This window comes from Plecotus auritus (assembly GCF_963455305.1).
Source record: "Plecotus auritus genome assembly, chromosome: 4".
Lineage (NCBI taxonomy): Eukaryota > Metazoa > Chordata > Mammalia > Chiroptera > Vespertilionidae > Plecotus > Plecotus auritus.
In genome coordinates this window covers 78,602,727-78,624,168 of record NC_137775.1, presented here as the reverse complement: position 1 = coordinate 78,624,168, position 21,442 = coordinate 78,602,727, and the positions used below count along the sequence as shown (strand labels likewise).

At 41.3% G+C, this 21,442-nt stretch overlaps 1 protein-coding gene across 9 annotated transcripts in view; it reads right to left on the bottom strand.

The window, feature by feature from the left end:
• DST (dystonin) overlaps positions 1-21,442 on the bottom strand; it is a 458,265-nt gene that overhangs the window by 384,340 nt on the left and 52,483 nt on the right. For all 9 annotated transcript variants that reach the window (XM_080664697.1, XM_080664701.1, XM_080664693.1 and 6 more), the window contains exon 3: positions 19,724-19,924. In XM_080664697.1, coding sequence (XP_080520823.1) covers positions 19,724-19,924 — 201 coding nt within the window. The remainder of the gene's footprint in view (positions 1-19,723; positions 19,925-21,442) is intronic.

Genomic DNA, 21,442 nt, shown 5'->3' with positions numbered 1-21,442 from the left:
GATCTCCCTGGAAACCCGGAAAAAAACGCCTCCCAGGCGACTGTGCAGCAGCCAGGCCTGGCAAGCTGCAGAGAGGGCGACCTACCCACAGGCCACACAGCTGCCATAGTTGAAGTTGCCCTCGATGGAGGAGGACGGGGGTAGTGGAGATCAGAGTCGGCCATGTCGGCAATGGAACCCCAGTTCCCCACCAAATGACTAGACCACACAGACCTCAACGGTCCTCGGTCACTTCCTGAGCAGCAGTCAGCCCCGACCGGGGATCAAACCGAAACCTAAGTAGGTGCCCTGACAGAATGGAACCCAAACCTTTGCTGTGACAGAGGAGCTCCGAAACACAGCAGGGGCCAGGGCACACCAGAAGGGTTTTGTTCAGGGGCCCTGACAGGCAGCCCGAAGCGCAGTGGGTTAGAACCTCCTCCTGATACAGCAAGGTTGCGGGTTGGATCCCTGGTCGGGACACAGACAAGAAGCAACCAAAGAGAGTATAATAAGTGGAACAACACCCTGGTGTTTCTCTTGCTCCCTTCCTCTCACTAAAATAATCAATCAATAAAAATTTTAAAAAAACAAACCCTCTGGCCCTAACCAGTTTGGCTCAGTGGATAGAGCATTGGCCTGTGGACTGAGGGGTCCCAGGTTCTATTCTGGTCAAGGGCATGTACCTAGATTGCAGGCACATCCCCAGTGGGGGGTGTGCAGGAGGCAGCTGATCAACGTTTCCAACTCTCTATCCCTCTCCCTTCCTCTCTGTAAAAAATCAATAAAATATATTTTAAAAAAATAATAAACCCTCTGGCTTGCAGAGTTGCTAAAACAGTTAGAAAGCAAAGTCCCATCCCTTCCCGTTCATTCAACAAATACTTCATATGCTCCTTCAATAATCACACTACGAATGGGTGTTTGTTTGTTTGTTTGTTTGTTTGTTTTGGCTAATCCTCACCTGAGGACATTTTTGCATTGATATATATATATTTTTTAAAGAGAGTGGAAGGGAGGTAGAAAGACAGAAACTAATGTGAGAGACATCAATTGGTTGCCTCTTGCTGAATCCCCAAACAGGGCCCTGGATTAAGCCTTCAACCCAGATACGTGCCCTTGATCGGAATCCAACCGGGTACCCTTCAGTCCGCCTGCAGAAGCACTATCCACTGAACCAAACCAGCATTTTTTTTCTTTTTAAGTCCTCCTCTAAGGATATGTTCTTTTCGAGAGGAAGGGAGAGGGAAAGAGAAAGAGAAACATCGATCAGTTGCCCAAGCAATCCAGCAGGGATGGAACCCACAACCTGTGTATGTGCCCTCACCTGGAATCGAACCCATGACCCTTTGGTGCACGGGAGGACACTCTAACTACAGATCCACACCGACCAGGGCCTGGAGGTACATTTAAAAAAATTTTTCATATCTTCCCTGGCCAGGTGGCTCAGTTGGTTGGAGTCTCAACCTGTACACCAAAGGATTTCCTGTTGGATTGTAGGTTAGGGCACATACTTAGGTTTAGGTTAGATCCCGCTGGGTCAGCAGGTGCAGAGGCAGCCTACTGGTATTTCTCTGTCACATGGATGTTTCTCTCAAAAATCAATTTTAAAAACATTCTCAGGTAAGAATTTAAAAAAATATATGTGTGTATAAATATATATATATATGTTAAAAATTTTTCAGATCTAAAATTTTATTTGGTTATTTTTTAAATTTTATTTTTCATTTACAGTTCACATTCAATATCCTATTCTATATAATAAAACCCTAATATGCAAATTGACCAAACGGTGGAATGACTGGTCGCTATGAACTGACCACCAGGGGGCAGATGCTCAAAGTAGGAGCTGCAGCCTGGTGGTCAGTGCGCTCCCACAGGGGGAGCGCCGTTCAGCCAGAAGCCGGGCTCATGGCTGGTGAGTGCAGCGGAGGTGGCGGGAACCTCCGCAGCAGTACTAAGGAGCAGTGAGCCAAGCGGTAGGGAGCAGCAAGCAGGCGGACGGTAAAGAGCAAGGGGTCCTGGACTGTGAGAGGGCACAGGCCAGGCTGAGGGACACCCCCCGCACCCTCAGTGCATGAATTCGTGCACCGGGCCTCTAGTAATAAATAAATAAACAAACAAACTACATCCCTTTCCCTCCCAAAGCTATTTTATAATTTATCTAAATTTTTTGTCTCTGTTTGAAGTTTTATGTTCAACTCCAAATTATAACAAAACATTGTGTAATCAGAAAACTGACTTGGCTTTAGCTGAATTAACAAATAGGTACTGAAATATGAGACTTGAAAATAAGTGCATCACTAGAGTACTTCTCAGTGCCCTGAGTGAGCATGAGTTCTACTGTCTGCAGGAAATGGAGGTGCTGTGTCATTTGATTAAGACTAAGAGATAAGAAACAGTTGGCTCAATGTACTACTGCACAGCCCTAAGTAGAAATAAAATTATATACAAAGGAGAATTAGAAGTCATGTCTTGGTTCCCTGGTTGGGGGAGGGTGCGAGTGTATTGTGACAATGATGTGCAGAATTGTTCACTCTCATTGGCCCTAGGAGGGAAGCTGGAACTTTGGAGCACATGTAGCTCTGATCTGAGAAGAACCAGTTTGGGGAACTTCCTTAGTCTTACAAAAACAAGACAAGGGCTTCTCAGCTATACTGCATATTTGACATCCTAACAAGCCTTCCTACTACACAATATCTAAAAATGCTGGATGAAATAACAACACGTGTGTGCATGCGTGTGCGTGTGCATGTGCGTGTGCGTGTGTGTGTTTTAATGCATCAGTGAGTTTGCAGGAAAATAAGGAAACTCCTCAAAAGCAAGAGAGGTGCATGAATATAATAGAATCAGGGGCATAGAAAGGGAGTGGACTGATAATTCTCAGGGGGAAAGAGGTATGGGGGGATCATGAAGAGAATGGACAAAAATCATACACCTATGGATGAGGACAGTGGGGGGAGGTAAGGGCAGAAGGTGGGGTGGGAAAGGGGTGGAGGGGAGCTATGGGGGGAAAAAGGAGAAATAATTGTAATAATCTGAATAAAGATTTATTAAAAAATAAAATAAAATAAAAAATTTAAAAAAAAAAAAAAAAAAAAGCAAGAGAGGTGCGGAAGCAAAGCACAAATACAGAGCCCCCTGAAGGCCATGTACCTGGGTGGGGACAGAAGACAAAAACAAGGATATATATATTTTTGTGTGTGTGTGTGACTGGAACATTCTCAAATAAAGCCAGGGAAAGTATGAATTAGGAAGAAGATGTCTGACTGAGTACTGAAGGTGCCTGCCCAAATGCTCCTTAGGAAGGCTTTTTTAAACAATTCCTATTTTCAGTCCTCATCTCATTTCTGCCTGCAACCCAGCCTGGTGATACCTATTCCTGACCATGTCTGGGAAGGGGGCAATGGTTAGAGTCTCTGTAAACATTTCCTCTTCTTGGCTAGGTCTTTTACCCTTCATTTGCTTTCCTCTTCATGTATTGTGGTTCCTGATGACAAATTCTCTCACTTTCTTCAAAGATTGACTTTGTCTTTTAGTTTCTTATTCTCTTGTTGTTTTTGGAGTGTTTTATGAGAAGAGCCAGAAATTGAAAAGCTTTTACTTACCATCTTAAAATAAAATAATCCCATGTACTCTTCAACCCAATGAAATCTGGTTTCTACCCAAATTAGACATCTATCCTTTCCTCTTCCCAAAATATTAATTTCCTTTTTGTTGCTTAAAATTCAGAGCAAAATTCAGTCTTCACCCTTCTTGACTTCTTGGCAATATTATATATCATTACCACTCCTTTCTTGGAATTCCTCTTCTCTTGCTTCTATGACACCATTCTCCCCTAGTTTTCCCTTCTGATTGCTTCTGTTTGTTTGATTCTGATGGCTTTCTCTCCCACCATTTAACACTCATACATTATTTTCTGGAATCTCAGCATATTAGGATCTCATCTTCCTTTCTCATTCTATCGGCTCTCCCTGACTAGTTTCACTCACTCTCATCACTTTAACAACATTCTACGTGCTGCTGACTACCAAAGCTGTTTTGCAATCTTTGTATCTTCCAGTGAATTCTGTATTCTAATATCCAACTGCTTTCTAGACATCACACCTTGGATGTCTCACAGGCACTTCAAAATCAACACATACAAATACCAACGTATCTTCCCCCTCCCCTACACAACACCCTGTTCCTCTCATCTTGCTTTATTCCCATTTAGTGACAGACTCTAAAACTGTCTAGATTAAATAAAACTAGAAACAAAAAAATTAAAAAATAAAAATGACTGTGGAACATCTACACAATGGAATACTATGCTGCTATAAAAAAGAAAGAACTCTTACCATTTGCAACAGCATGGATGGAGTTAGCATTATGCTCAGTGAAATAAGCCAGTCGGAGAAAGATAAATATCACATGAACTCACTCATTTATGGGATATAATGAACAACATAAACTGATGAACAAAAATAGATTCAGAAACATAAAAGCATCAAATAGATCGTCAAACTTCAGAGGGAAGGTGAGGGGGTGGTAAGAGGTCAACCGAAGGACCTGTATGCATGCATATAAGCATAACCAATGGACACAGACAGTAGGGGGGGTGAGAGCATGTGCTGGGGGTTGGAGGTAACCAGAGAGAGGTCAATGGGGGATAAAGGAGACATACATAATACTTTAAACAACAAAGAATTTAAATTAAAAAATAAAAATTAATTTAAATATATATATATTCTCTGAACTTCCTACTTTGAGATAAGTGATTCTAATATTCTCTTAGAGCACCTCTATCACCCTACATTGTAACCATCTGCTTGCTCACTTCCACAAGACTGTAAAATCCCTAAGATCAGAGACCTTATGCTATTCACCTGCATATTTTCAATACATCTAGAACCCTATCCCGCACATAGGTTGTTAAATAATAATAGTAAACAGGTACAGCACTCACCCTGTGCCAAGTATGGTTTTGAGCACTATAAAAAGATGAATCTTCACAATAACTTTATAAAGTTATGATCCACACTCTACAATTGAGGAATCTGAGCCATGGTGAAGCTGAATAACTCACTGTGCCAAAGGCACTGAGCTAGTAAGTGCCAAAGATTGAATGTACACTTATAAAGGCTGAATGGCACCAGAATACACTCTCCCACCGTTTATGTTTGCTGAAAAGTTTAAGTGTTAGCTCAAGCAAAATTAAACTAGGACCAGCCCATTACTAACCCAGGTGCTCTTATATCATCATATAATATAAAAAACGTTTTGCCCTAGCGGGTTTTTCTCAGTGGTTAGAGCGTTGGCCTGAGGACTGAAGGGTCACAGGTTCCATTCTGGTCAAGGGCACGTACCTTGGTTGCTGACTCAGTCTCCAGCCAGGGTTGGAGCACCTGCAGGAGGCAACCAATCCATCTATCTCTCTCATGTTGATGTTTTTCTCTCTCTCTCTGTCTCTCTCCCTCCCTTCCACTCTATCTAAAAATCAATCGAAAGAATATCCTGAGGTGAGGATTAACAAAACAAAACAAAAAAACTTTTAATTTCTGTTTCCATGATGAATAGATAACATTCAAAAGAGTATCAAGAAAGGTACTTCTGGAGAGCTAAAATACAATTTAACTTGACAACTGGCCACAATAACTGAGCCTATGATTTTCCTTTTCTCCATGGATTTCTCCACTTACAACTTTTCTTACTCCATGGTAGCTAAGTAATAACTATTCAAAAAAAAAAAAAGGTAGACCAGAGAGTCATTATTAAAAATTTATTGAAATGCCACAATTCCCTAGGGTTAAAGTTTAGAACACAAAGCATAGTCTTTCTTGTAAGGTGACACAATTCTTCTCATTATTAAAATCAGAATAAGAGACATAACTGCAATGAAGAATGACTTTGGACAATTTCAGTACATTTCTGTTTTGTTTTTCAACTTATCTGGCTCCACATTTAGCATAAAAGGTATTTTAAAATATCAACTAATGTAATACTTCTTAATGCCTAGCAATTCCTCAAAATTACCCATACCTAGGGAAATGAAAAGAAGCAGTGAAAATAACTAAGAAAATAAAGCATACACTAAGTAACTGACAAAAGAATCAAACAATGCTTGACATCAAACTGATTCATCTTCCCACTTCACCTCCCACCATCGGACCAACAGTTTATTTTTATATTTAGGTTTTTAGAATTCTAACATTCTCCAACCATACTCAGACTTTTAAGCCTGAAAATAGTCAGATATTTAATGCAAGTGGTTTTTCTTTATTGGTGAAAATCATAAATACATAAAATTTGTCTTCAGTGGAAGAAATTCAGTCTGACTAACTCTAGTTCACACTTTATTAAAATGGAGGCTAATCTTCTTCTGTTTCACAGAGACAAAACAACCACCACCAAACAGAAGAATAGGAAAATGTGCCAAGAATCTTAGCTAATTACTTCTCTATCATCTTTATAATTCCAAAGAGCTTAATAAGCACATGGAACTCCACTTTAAAGTATATGCTCAGGTTCAATGTACAATTTTGGCCATTCTGAACTCTTGGGAAAAGGTTTATGCTCAATATGTTCAATCTTCTTGGAATGCAGAAGGAGAAAAGGCTGAAAGTGATATGTCACAACTGACTGCAGTCACAGTTCAAAGGAAATGGTTACCCTGACAGCTTCAGAAAAAGGAGCTCATTTCCAACACTTACGCTCGCTATTTAAAAGTAAGTATTTTTCTGCAGCTGCAAGTTATAAAAATTAATAGCATGAGTGCACATATCCTGTAAAAATCCCATTGCTTCTTAAAGATCTGTGCCTAATTGTCCAATTTTAGTGAAGGTAAACGGAGGAATGTTTTTTCCATTTGGCAAAGCAGCTAAAAACTATAATTTGTTCTCAATTATTGATGCCCATTTCTAATAGGGCTAATATAGAAATAAAATTCACAGATAATTTCAAAGCACCCTAATTAATGATAGTCTCAAGTCTTAAATAAGCTTTAAACAGAGGTAGAAATGTGCAAATTACCATCTCATCCCCCTATTTAGCAACAGAAAAGTTGAAATATGAGCAGCAAAATGAAAGAAACAACCTACCTCTGAAAAACCATCTCCTGAATGGAGTTACATAATGGAATGTGATGTCAATATTAAAGATGAGCTCAGATCAATTAGGCAACTATTCAATAGCTTGCATTTCAGCCATCATCAAAATTTCATGAGTTCTGTGCGAAGATGTAAGTGTAATGTGCGGGGGGCGGAAAGTACTGTTGGAAAATAAGAATTCTACTTAGAGATTAACCAAAGAACATATATGCATAGTTCATGGACACAGACAATAGTGTGGTGAAGGCCTGGGGAAGGGAGGGGGGTGGGTTGAGGGGGACAACAGCTAGGTGGGAATGAGGGACATCTATAATACTGTCAACAATAAAAAAGAAGTGTAAGACTAGGTATCAACAGAGTTTCAGCAAGACAATGTCAAGCAATGTAAAGGCATATTGCCTTTGGGGTCAATTTTGTTTCAATAGTAATTCTATTTTCACATCAATAAATCTACAAAGAACAAAAAATCAGCCTTGTCTGTTTTACATTATTTGTTTAAATTTTAAATGCACCAGCATGGTATTATAAAACGTTCTAAGTAAAAAGCTAACAAATAATCAAATAGTCCTTTGTTAAAAAAAAAAAGAGAATTAAAAAGTATCCAAAGGTAGCCATAGGAATATTGCCCCCTTCCTTCTGCCTTTCTAAACACCTTCTAATGGTGAATATCTGAAATCTGGAAAATTATTAGCAAAAATTTAGACTCAATCTATGAAAAACAAAAGCCAGAAAAGGGACTTGATGAAGGAAAGTGTCGATGACATAAATTTCAATAAAAACCTTTTTCTTTTTTTTTTTTCAATGTCTTAACCTTTTTATTAAGGACAATTTCAAGCTTTTACAACAATAGAAAAGTATAAATAACTACCATTCACACATCATCTGGCTTCAAAAATTACCAAATCCTGGTCAGTGTTGTTTGGACTATATTCTTACCAACATTTCCTCCTCTACCTCCTGGATTATTTTGAAGCAAATCCCAGGGACCTTATTATTTCATTACTAAAAAGGCATGAAATAATACAGCCTTTGCAATTAATATGCAAGTTTACATTGTTTTAGATCAGTATTGTTTGTTCCAGAATGTTTTGATTCATATGCAAATACAATATACAGATACAATAGCCCTTAAAACCTCAACTAAGAGTCTACATTCCTAGTAGTTTCTCTTTTTTAAGAATAATGATACCACTGTCATCTCACTCATATGAAACATGTCTTGGCATCTGATATTCATTCAACCAACAGTCATGCCCACACTCTGTGTATAAGTAATTAAGTTATTTTCTTAGCATTTGCTACTCATAATTACCTCTTGTTTATGTTGTGCCGTTCATACTTCATGACAGTTTTACTTAAAATAAGCTAAAAGTATATTCTTATCATTTGGGTCCTTAGTCTATGAACCTTTATTGTTATTCTTCTACCTCTGTGGCTGCAGTGGCTGTTTAAACTTAATTTCTTTTTTTTATTATTAAGGTATTATATGTGTACATATCTTAGCATTGCCCCCCCACCCCACTCCCATACATGCCCTCACCCCCAATGTTTTGCATCCGTTGGTTACTCTTATATGCATGCATATAAGTCCTTCGGTTGATCTCTTATTTCCCCCACCTCTCCCTAACCTTCCCGCTATAATTTGACAGTCTAAACTTAATTTCTTTTTAATTTTGGTAAAATACACAGAACATAAAATTTACCATCTTAATCTTTTTTAAGTGTGCAGTTCAGTAGTATTAAGTACATTTACACTGTTGTGCTAACAATCTCCAGAACTCTTTTCATCTTACAAAACTAAAATTTTATACTCATTAAACAACTCCCCATTTCCTCCTCCAACAGCCCTTGGTAACCTCCATTCTAGTACTGCTTCTATGATTTTGCTACTCTAGGCACCTCACAGAAGTAGAATCATACAGTATTTGTCCTTTTTTGTGACTGGCTTATATCATCCTATGTAATAAAAGCCTAATATGCTAAGCGTCCGACTGTTCGTTTGACCAGTCACTATGATACGCACTGACCACCAGGGGGCAGACACTCTGACCAGTAGGTTAGCTTGCTGCTGGGGTTCGGCCGATAGGGGCTAGGAGAGATGGGCCGGACATACCCTGGATGAATCCGTGCCCTGGACGAATCTGTGCACAGGGTCTCTAGTTTAGAATAATATCCTCAAGGTCCATCCATATTGTAGCACATCAGAATTTCCTTCCTTTTTAAGGTTGAATAATATTCCACCATATGTGTATATCAGACTTTGTTTATTCATTCATCCATCAATGGACACTTGGGTTTCCTCTACCTTTTGGCTAATGTGAATAATGCTACTATGAAGATAGGTATACAAATATCTCTTCAAGACCCTGTTTTCAGTTCTTTTGGGTATACATCCAGAAGTGGGATTGTTGGATCTTGTGGTAAATCCATTTTTATTTTTGGGGGAAGTGACATACTGGTTTCCATAACATCTACGTGATCTTACATTCCCAGTAACATTGCACAAGAGTATTTAAACCTAATTTTAACACCAGATCAAATTAGGTATCTGATCTGCATCCATCCTAGTGATGCAATTGGTACGTAGTTGGGGGAGGGGGTGTCAATGGTGATTAGTCAGTGACATTCCCCAGCATCGGAGTGGACAACCCACTTTACATTTGATAATTGAGCAGCATGCACTTAATAGGGTTAGACTAAAGTGGACTTGCCGATACATGAATACTCTAGGGTGGCCAGTATAGCTAAGGCAGGCTGTGAGCAGCTCTCAACGATATACAGCTACTGGGAATGAGTCAGGTTGAGAAAAATGAATAATTCCTCCAGTCTACTGGAATCTCCACTCTTGTCCCTGAAATCTCTCACCCACTTCCCCAAGTGTTATCTGAGTAAGAGATCTCCCAAATAGATTGCAAGGGTGATGGATGTCTGCCTCCATCTAGACTTATGACCTTGGGTCAGTCCCTTACTAACTAAGACACAGTTTTGTCAAATTGGATTAATAATATATACCCTTCCCAATGCACAAGTTGCTTGTGCAGATTAAATGAGATCATGAATATGAGCACACTTTTAAAATATAAAGTTCTACTTAACTACAAAGTGCTACTACACAGCAGTAATTTTCCTGAAGCACTGCTGTCATTTCCAGAGCTGACCTCTCCACTGCCATCACACATACTGAATGCTGTTTGGATATGCTCAGTTTTCACAGTTTGGTTTTCTTAAATCTCACTTCATTATGTCACAACAATAACAAAAGAGGCACTATTGAGAAATCAGACAGATCCTTGCCATAGAGGAATGCAACAAAGGTGATGTCTGGAAAAATTGAGAATTAGATGTAGGAGAAAAGGTCCAGATAAATGGAAGCATGAGCCTAGTGAAGAAAGAGCTTTTTTATTCTCAAGTACAATTAACTTACTAATAATAAGAGGTATCTAGCAATCGGAGATTTTTTAAATATATTTTTGTTGATTTCAGAGAGGAAGGGGAAGAGAGAGAGAGAGAGAGAAACATCAACGGTGCACCTAGCCGGTTTGGCTCAGTAGATAGAGCATCAGCCTATGAACTGAAGGGTCCTGGGTTCGATTCTGGTCACAGGCACATACCTTGGTTGCAGGCTCCTCCTCGGCCCAGGCCCTAGTTGGGGCGCGTGCAGGAAGCAACCAAAACCAATTGATGTGTTTCTCGCACATCGATGTTTCTCTCTGTCTTTCCCTCTCTCTTCCACTCTCTCTAAAAATCAATGCAAAAATATCCTTGGGTGAGGATAAAAAAAAAAAAAAAAAAAGGAAGAAACATCAATGATTAGAGGGAATCACTGATTGGCTGCCTCCTGCACGCCCCCCTACTAGGGATCGAGCCCGAAACCCAGGTATGTGCCCTGACCTGGAATCGAACCCAGGACCCTTCAGTCCACAGGCTGATGCTCCATCCACTGAGTCAAACCAGCTAGGGCTCCCAGCCCAGAGTTCCAGTGCTTGGAAGAGAAGTCCCCATAACTACTAGTTGTGAAAACCAGTAGGGATTGTGGCTGAGGGAGATGGAGGGCTGCTGGAATCCCAAAAGTTCCTCTTAAAGGGCCCGTGCATGGATTTACTCAGACTCACTCCCTCTGAGTTCCAGCACGATGGCACCAGCTCAAAAGGCACCAGGAACATATAGGGAGGAACTAAAGTGTCTGGCATCTGGGTATGATTTGTCAGCATGATCACTTAGTAAATTATATAATGTTTAATTACTGGGGTATATACCTGAAACTAAAATAATACACCTGAAACTAAAATAATACTGTATGTCAACTATAATTAAAAAATAAAATTATTTCAAAAAAGAAAAAAAAACAAACAGCTAGGACTAACATTGGGAGATCTTATCACTAAAGGTACCCAAGCAATAAAGACTAGCATTAGGAGAACATTGAATTGGATAAACTCTAAGATTCATTTTGATTTCAACATTTTGATTTCATAAGGACTGATGATAACACAATAGCAGAGGAGCTAAACTTTATACTCTTCACAGATAATAAATACAACAGGAAATGGTCTTAAATGGAAACCCATGGGATTTAGGGCAAAGATCAAGAAGTCATCTGAGGCAAAGATAGCTGTTAAAGGTCAATCAGAATTCCAAGGGAAACTATGCCTGTGTCCTTTAAAATAAAAGAATTTATATCCATCCTCCTGGAACAATTTAAAGACTGTTCTGGTGAGAGGCAAAGTAACATACCCAAATACCTTTGAAGGGCCTTTCTTTTCAGTTCTTTCACCCTCTGTTGTCCATGAATTATAAGTGTCTATCTAAAAGTTTTATTTAAGTTTCCTTGCTTAGAGTTTAAAGAATTTAAGGGGGGACCGTGAGTACAAAAAAGACAAAATGAACAGAAGCAGTCAAAATGCTGACCTTGAAGAGGTTCAGGAGCTAGAAAGATATGCTTATATTTCTCCAAGCAGAACCCCTGAATCCCTTTACCAAGTTAATCTTGGTTCCATGAACTGTTTGAGAAACTAACTCTATATTAGCACTGCTCATTTAATATAGTCCACCTACCTTGAAAGTTTCTGTATATATATTGATACCAAATCTATATATATAAAAGGCTAATATGCAAAGTGTCCCCTAGGGAGTTCAACTGGGAGACCATGAGTTCGATCACTCGCTATGACGTGCTCTGACCACCAGGGGATGACGGAGAACGAAGGAAGGCCCTGGCCAGCAGCCAGAAGGCTGTGATCGGCCTTGATCACCAGCCAGGCCTAGGGACCTATCTGTGTATGAATTTCGTGCACCGGGCCTCCAGTTTATAATAAATGAAATCTTTTGTAAGATTCAATAAGGGAGCCTGACTGTTGTGGCTCAGCAGCTGAGCATCTACCCAGGAAGGAACCAAGAGGTCATGGGTTCAATTCCCAGTCAGGGCACATACCCAGGTTTCAGACTCAATCCCCAATAGGGGGCATGCAGGAGGCAGCTAATTGATGTGTTTCCCTCTCATCAATGTTTCTATCTCTATCTTTCTCCCTTCCTCTTTCTCTAAAAAAAAAAAAAATCAATAAAAACATTTTTTTTTAAATGTTCACTAAAGAAAGCATAGCAATGTGTGTAGCAAAGACCCAGTAAGTTGAACGAACACAGTTCGATAAATCCTTTTGGGGCAGTTAGCAAAAGAAATTTGACTTTATTAATTCAATTCATGCTCTAGAATTCCAAAGATGAAAAGGAAACAAACATTTCCTTTAGGATCTCTGTATTTGACAATTAATTAAGCCAAAATAAGGTAGGAGCCGTATAGTCAAACCTTCCACAGAAAGGGAAGTATCCTGAGGTTTTTCAAATAAAGCTGCCTGGTCCTACATGTTTGAAAAGGAAAGGGAAAGGGAAGGTCTTTTAATAATCTAAGCAGGAAAGGAACAGAGAAACATCCTACTATATTTCAACAAAATCAAAGATGTGTAGTTAGTCTTTCCTACACTGCAGGCTTCCAAGTACAAAAATGACCTGAAATCCTGTTACTATTAATTTTAAAAAATAAAAACTATGCAATATTCCAAAACATTTTGCAGCCTATAATGATCTGAGCTGCAATCAGAAAAGTGGGGAAATTTCCCAAAACTCAAAAGCAAAATCCAAGAAGAGAAGGAAAAGAAGGGTGAGGTCAAGAAAGTGGTTTAGGAGTAGAAAGAACAGGAAAGAGAAGCCAGTATGTTAGAAAATCATTTTCCTCTACTTTCTGTAGTTTCTACCCGAGTTGTCTTTTCTTGGCCTAAGATGAATATCCTTAAATGAAAGTCAAAAGGCCTGGATCCATCTCTGCTGAAGGCAGCTGTATTGCTGAGGGAAGAGTTGGAAGTTATAAGGGAAATTCAGTCCTCTTTCCAATCTGTCAACACTGGAGAATCCGAGGCTCAGTTCCCAACTTTCTTCTTTTTTCTATCAATATTCACTTCCTGGTCATCCCATCCCGTGTCATGGATTTGATAATATCAATGTGCAAATGACTCCCAACCCAGACTATGTCTTCCATGAAATCCAGAAACTAGAATATCTAATAGATATGTCAAACTGAACATATCCAAATTGGAAATTTGATTTCCAGCCCCAAAACCTGTTTCTTCCTCAGTGTTCACCATTTCAGAGAAGAGGACCACCAACCATCTATGCTAAGTCTGTCTGTCCTCCAACTCCTGAGTCAAAATTCTCAGGTTCAATCATTCATTTACTTGTAGTGAGAGCCCCAGAGAAGACAGAAGCTCCTGGGCCAAGGTTTTGCCGGCAGAGGGAGCAAGCTACAGCTTGGGCAATGATGTGGGAGTGCTAGCAACTGGCAATGAGATATTCTTTCACCTCCGTGAGAAAGTCTGAAATTCTAAGTCATGAGAAAATGTACAGGTTGCTGTTGCAGTGGCAAAAAAAAAAACTGTAATCAGTACAACATAACAGGGATAGAGACGGTGTGCCTGATTATTTTCAACTACTCTAAGGTTTTTATTTTCCCTTACTCCACCCCCATACCAAACACATAAATTCCTCTCAGGCCTGAGAGTTGTTTTACATGAACAGGTTCGCCTGAGTGAGCAATAGGGTAGAAAGACTTGCTACTTCCTAAGTGCTCTGCCACAGAAATAGAGGATCAATAAAATGCATGGCAAAAAGGTTTAGGGTTTATCTATGGTTTTTAATATTATTTGAAAATAGGTTTTGAATGATATAATAGTTGAAAGACACAAAGATCTCATCTATATCTGCCATCTATGCAGGTAGGAAAACATTATTGGAGCTTAATGCTTCAGGAGGATTGATTGGGATAAACATCTAGCACCAGAAGTGCGATGGTTTGGATTTCTCCATCCCCCAACTGCTCCAGTTAGAGTGCTTGGGTCTAAATCCTAGTCCCATCATCTACCAGCTATGTGACCTTGACTAGTGTTCTCTGAAAAGCAAGCACCGACCCCAGAGAATTGCTGGGAAGATTAAAAGAGAAAAACACAGGAAAGTACACAGAAAACAAGGTCCATGTGTTAACAACAGAGAAAGCATGCAGGAAGAAAGGGAGAGCTCTTAATATGATGAGGAGGATGTTTAAAAACTCTAGGATTCAGACACATGCAAAATAGTTCTTTGTAATGCCAACATACTAAAGAACCAATGGAGGCTGAATCTAATTATCTCTTATGCTTCAAGGTGGTAGAAAATTCCTAAGTGTTCCAATGTCTTAATGTATAGCATAAATCCCAAGACATATGTATTTCCTAAGAGAAAATCAGGATAAATTTCTAGCTAACTCATCCTTAGAAACATTCCAGAGGAGCAAAATAAAAAGCATGCATATTATTAAGTTTACATTAGTGATCTCCATTATAAATTCTTATAGGCACATTTGAGTATAAATTATGAATTCAGAATAGGTAATTTGGTTACAGCAGCCAAGATGCTGAAGTGTAATGCCTTCCACGTGGCACGTGGCCCATTTCACAAAAAGGACAGTCCTCCTGAAAGTGGCTGAAACTGCACTGTCACCATCTCTGACTCATCTCCTTCCCAGCTACATCTGTTCTAGTCTCTCTCACTCAGGGGCCTGTTTCTTCCTCAGATTGCCCCTGGAAATGCCTGGAGTTCTTCATATAAAGTCATTCAAATAATCCTGAGTCACCAGAGAGGATTTATTTTCACTCCAAGCCACCATCAGAGTTGCCTTCATGGCCATGTGTGGTAATACTGATTTTCTCCAAATGTGCAAGTTAGAAAAGGCTCAGGCTTCAGGCACATGTTAAATAGGGTGGCTCTCGCAGGCACTGCTGACTACACCTAACCAGAAGAGGACACAAGGCCTCAGCTCAAGTCCTCACAAAAATAAGGAAATGTCAGCACAGGCCAGAAGGCTCCAGAAGGCTGAGCAGGAATCATGTGGGACAAGGAGCCAACAGCCTCCTCACCACCAACTTGGTGATAGCCAGTTTCCGGGATGACCCTCCAGGACTGTGGTCGGCAAACTGCAGCTCGCGAGCCACATGCGGCTCTTTGGCCCCTTGAGTGTGGCTCTTCCACAGAATACCACGGCCTGGGCAAGTCTATTTTGAAGAAGTGGCGTTAGAAGAAGTTTAAGTTTAAAGAATTGGCTCTCAAAAGAAATTTCAATCGTTGTACTGTTGATATTTGGCTCTGTTGACTAATGAGTTTGCCGACCACTGCCCTAGGAGATGCAGGAAGATGGGGGACGTGAGCTTTACCTGCCCCAAAGAACACTCCCCAGGATCTTTCTATCGCCCCAAGCAACAGAGTAACCTCCACTGTTATTTCCTGCCCTCTACTGTCCCCCTTTCCAATTGCTCCTGCGTAAGAGAGGGTGAAGGTCATCCTCAGATTCCCCATCAGCAGTGACCACCAGACACCCGCAGAGAATGTCATGGGTTAGGCCCAAGTTCAAGTCCTAATCACCTCACACCTAAACTCTGCAGTAGTTGCTTCGCAGGCCCCTGTCCTGCTCCCCTCCAACTCAACCTGCTCACGTTTAATCTTCCTAAAACCTTGCTTTGATCATGCTAATCACCTCTTCCAGTGTCTCCATGAAGCACAGAAAATGAGATTAAATGCAATTGTTGTATGGAATGTATCCTGGCCCCAATCTCTTTTTCTAGCTCCATCCTGTACTTCTCTTCTATAAATCCTCACATCCAGCCAAATGGTTCTCAGTACCTTTGCTTACTCTACTTCCCAGACATAACATCTGCTGCCTATCCAATTCCTACCCAGATTTTAAAGCCCAACTCAATGCAATCTCTTCCCAGAAGTAGTTATTCCCTGATCATCCTATGGAGTAAGGGAGTGTAAAAAAAAATCACCTCTCTATTCTCTGAGTTTCTATAATGCATAAGTATATGTCATGAATAATATCATTCATTCATTTACTCAATAAATGCATCCAGATGAGATGCTCTAAATCACATGATATGGCTCCCAAAGAAGTCCAGGTCTAGGGGAGGAACAGATAGGAAGGAATTACCATTTATTGAGAGTTTATTCTAAGCAGGTCACTGTGCCATCTATTTCCACATCAGCTCAGTTCATCCTCACAACTCAATGAGGTAGCTATTGTGATAGCTTTACAATAAGAACTGAGTCTCAAAGAGTTGAACAATTTGGCAAAGATTACCACATGTGATTTTTATTCTCCACTGTCCCTTTCCCATCTCAGAGTCTCTGCCCATCTCTGCCTCACTCTGTCCTTGGGATGCTCACCTCTATAATGTGTGTTACCCACACTCCTCTGCCGTCTGGCCTCCAATCAGCTTGGGTGACCGAAAAGCACCAGCTGTAGACTCACTGCGCCTGCTCCCTTCCTGCCTCATCAGGTTCTGGTCGTGGCTACACTTCTCAGCCACAGCCCAGCTCCTCTTACCAGGATCTAGTTTTGACCATGGTCTTCGGGTCAGGAGTGGTAGGCAGGTTCTACATGAAGGTTGGTGAAGCAGCTTAGCTCTGCCCACACCTCTATAAACAGTCCTTTCATTAAACTCTCTTCAGTTAAACTCTCTTAGTGTGCCAACTATTTCCTGCCAGATACACGGAGCTGGATTTGAACTCATAGGTCTGTCTTATTACACAGCCTGCCCTTTTCACTTGAATAACGGCTATGTTGGAGATTTGTACAAAGTGCCACGGATCAAAACAAAAGGCGCCTCACTCTCATAGGAAGGATCCAACAAGACTTTTCTGAATAGTCGCATGAGCATAAGCCAGTCTTAACAGGTGAATTGAAATTCACCAGGAAAACAAAGAGTGAGGCTTGGCATTCCAGGACAACGTAGACAGCAAGTTCAAAGTCCAGAGGCATCAGGAAAGCACTGCACTACCTAAGGCAGTTATGTACAGTGCTCCTGAGAGAATAATGGGTTCTCAAACTGTGATGGTAAACACTTCTCCATTCTGATACACATGGAAAGATTACAAGGAGCAAAGAATTAGCTAGATTTTGGGCAACAGAACCAGTGCGCCTATTCCCTACCTCCAGTGGATCCCCATCACAGACAATAAACCCAACTATTTAGCATAATATATACACCCTTAAGGACCTGGCCCTGCCTGACCCATCCAGTCTCATCTGCCAGCACCACCTGAGCTGGTCCCTGAGTATGCCATTCTTTTCATGCCTCTGTGCTTTTGTACATGTTCTTTCATCAGAGATTCCCACCTGATAAACTTCTTGTCTTCAGGGCTCATCTCAGGCGTCTGCTTCTCGGTAAATATTTCTGGCCCTCTAAGATGCTCCCATAGTGCCTTGTGCATAACTCTACCACAGCATTTTCATAACACAGGCATGAATTGTGTTTACTTGTTTACATGTCTGTCCATTCACTCAGCTGTGAGTTCCTAGACCAGACTGTAGAGGTAAGTGTTTGGGCTCTGGAGGCAGGCTGCCTAGATCCAAACCCTAGACCAGGCGTCCTCAAACTACGGCCCACGGGCCACATGCGGCCCGCCGAGGACATATATCCGGCCCGCCGGGTGCCGCTGCCTGTCCTGCTTAGCAGCCGACTCGTCCCAGGCCCGCAGTGCGCATAGGAATTTGTTCATAGTTTTTTTTTTTAAACTATAGTCCAGCCCTCCAACGGTCTGAGGGACAGTGAACTGGCCCCCTGTTTAAAAAGTTTGAGGACCCCTGCCCTAGACTTTGCTCCCTAAGAACTCAGTAAACTTAGACAAGTTATTTACCTTCTCTGGGCCTCAGTTTCATCATTCATAAAATGGGAACAATAACAACATGTACCTCATAGGGTTGTTAAGTGAGTCACATAGAATAATTCTTATTACAAAGTAAGCCCTCAATAGCTATTAGTTATTAATATATGTACTTCCCTTATTTCCTGTATAAAAAGTTTGTTAAATGAATAAATTTTCCTATTTCATATTGCTCCACATAGGTACCAAATACTACTAAGCTTTTTTTGTATTAAATTATGAAAAGAACACTCACCGCTAAATGCAGGAGTGGGCAAAAGTAGGTTTATAATTGTTTGTATGGAAAATCATACAATAACTGATAAATAATAATACAAGAATAAACTGTGTCTCACACACTCACACTGTAAGCCTGCTTTTGCCACCCCTGCATGTACTTAATTTACAATTGGTTAAAGTTAAACAGGACCTTTCCTTGCCATTGCCCTTGGCCGGTCACTGAGTCAGACAGTCTCCTGGCTTTCTTGCAACGTCCACATGTGCCTGCCACACATTTGCCCCACACAAGGGCAGTTCTGCTTTAATGACTTACAAAGACTTATGAAGTCAAATCTTGATGGCTCCCCTAGGTTGGCATGAGGAACGACAGAAACAGGCTCCCCACAGTACAGGAGCGAATGCTAAAGCAATGCAAAATTATTGCAATTATGAAATTGTTTTTTAAAAGCTTTAAAGGGGCATTTTCTAAGCCAAAATCCCTAACTATCACAGAGTTGGTAAAAAGTCCACGTGTAAAAACCTCAACTAAGAAAAAGAATCCATGCACCCAGAGCCACGTGCTTACAGGTGAGCAAGAGGTGGAGACCAGCTTCCAGCTGAATGGCAGGTGAGGCAGCACTGTGGCTAGAGACACTGGGTACCCAGATGAAAAAAAGGGCAACACAAAGGCCACACCTGAGCAGCCCAGCACCTTACAGAGTCTCTCCGGCGGCTGCAGAGGGCAGCACAGGCCTTACTGGCCCAAAACCCCCTGGAGGGGTTCAGCTACCACCCTGGACACCAGGTCCAATTCCTCCCCCTGCTTCACCCATCCTGACACTGGCTTTGCAGTCACCCCTACCCCCACCCCTCCACCAACTCGGATCTCTCCTTACTGTACCTCAGCTGGCTGGCACGTCCTCAGTCTAGACCTGGCTCCAATGTGGCTCAGACCTCACTGGTTTTTAAATTGATGTCTGCCAGTGACTGACTCTGGCCTCTGTGACAACTCTGTGCCCCAACGCCGTCTGTGAAACCTGTGCAACCACATTCCTTGCTGGGACATAGGTGAGTACACCATCACTTGGCATAACAAGAGGAAAACCTAGTTATTTAACGTTAATCTGATGATTTTTTTTTTTTTTTTTAGCTAAGAGGCTGACCACACCATGTGACAGTGTAGTTAGCATTCTTATAAGAGACGGTTCTCTACTTACAGGCCTTCTGGTCACTGCGCCTTGGACAGAGTGGTAGAATTCCGGCTGGACGCGGCTGTTTTTCTTGATTCTCCGCTTCCTCGCTGAGCTGTCTTGCTCACTCAGATGGTGAGCTTCCACCACAGGCTTGGCTTCCTCCAGGCGGGCGGCCGCAGCTGCTGCAGCTCGCCTTCGAATATGCCGGGGGCTTGCTCTGAATCCCTGCGGCAGAAAACACAACCAAACAAATCCCGGTTTGTACTGAGTTCATACTGAGTTCGTTAGGAAGTTCTATGGGGCTCCTTATAGAAAAAGCGCCCAAAGCCACCAAGATCAGTGAGATCACTTACATTCCCAAGGTGGGCACATAGAAGGAGGCTCAACATGCCAGCAAGATTCCTCCACCAGTGTTCTCTAAGGCACCTCTGCGGTTCAGGGCCCAGAGTTATTCCACTTTAAGAAATGTTTCAATCCCATAAACCCGGTCCCCGCCCCAGAAAAGTGCAGGTGAGCACATTGCTTTACTTATGCATATAGAAATCAGACTACAGGAGAAGAGGGGCGTTTCCACTTAGACAGGAAGCAGGGCACGGGGAGTCGGACTGACTCGGGGAGTCGGACTGACTGTTATTCCAGGGTAAATACTGGAGAGCAGACTCATTAAAGGAGGAAGCAGGAATGCAAAGCATCGTGATAAAATACCATACAATGGAGCTCTAAAACTAAAGGGAGGCAAATGGGAGGAGTCAAGTGTATGGGTTTTGGGGTCAGATGAACCTAGGTCCAAATGCTGATCTGTAATTATAACTACACACGCATTAAACATTCATGAGTCTTAACTTTTCTAATCTAAGAAATGGATAGCAGTCTCCTTCACAGGGTTAAGTTTTAGATATGATAATATACGTAAAATTCTAAGCACAGCATCTGGAAAATATCAGATGCTCGATAAATTGTAAATTTTGCTTCCCTTCTAGAGTAAAGTGAGGCTACGGGCAACTTGCTAGCGATGGAAACAAGTTCAACCGAGCCCTAAAATGCATTTGGAAATGTGCAAACGGTTTTGGAAAATATCCAAAAATTAGTCTCTGTCCTATGTAGCTACAATTTACTAACAAGCAGGAAAAGAAGTCTAACACAGAGTTCACAAATACACCGGAATGTGTGCTCAAGGGTTAAAGCGGGCAGCTGAGGACTCGCAGTGCTAGCAGATCTTGGCGAAGGAATCAATAAATGAAGCTGAGAATAGTCTGTATTTGGCTTAGTTGAGTGGGTGGCATTTGAAGGATAAATACAATTTATATCCCAGGGAAACAACATAATAAATAATTAAGATGATGGGTGGATGGATGGATGGATGGATGGATGGGTAGAATATTTATGTAGCAATAAGAAACATTATTAGGTGATGTGCCAGGATGCTCGTACAAGCTACACACCCAGTATGGTGGCAAAGTAGAAGGGATGAGGCATTAATGCTCCAAGGAGGGCTACTCTGAGATTGTGGGTCTTCTGAATTTTAAAAGACATATAAAAACTTAAAGATTGCAGTACAATGGGAAAAGAATGGAGCGTAAGAATTTCAGGGGGAGAAGCAGTATGACCAAAGGCCTGAACACGATGCTGTAGGATACTGAAAGATTCATGTGTACAAGGGATGCTCACTGAGGACCATGAGAGAAGGTCTGTAGTCGGATTATGGAGACCCCGAATACCAGGCTGAAGGGTATGAAGAAGCAG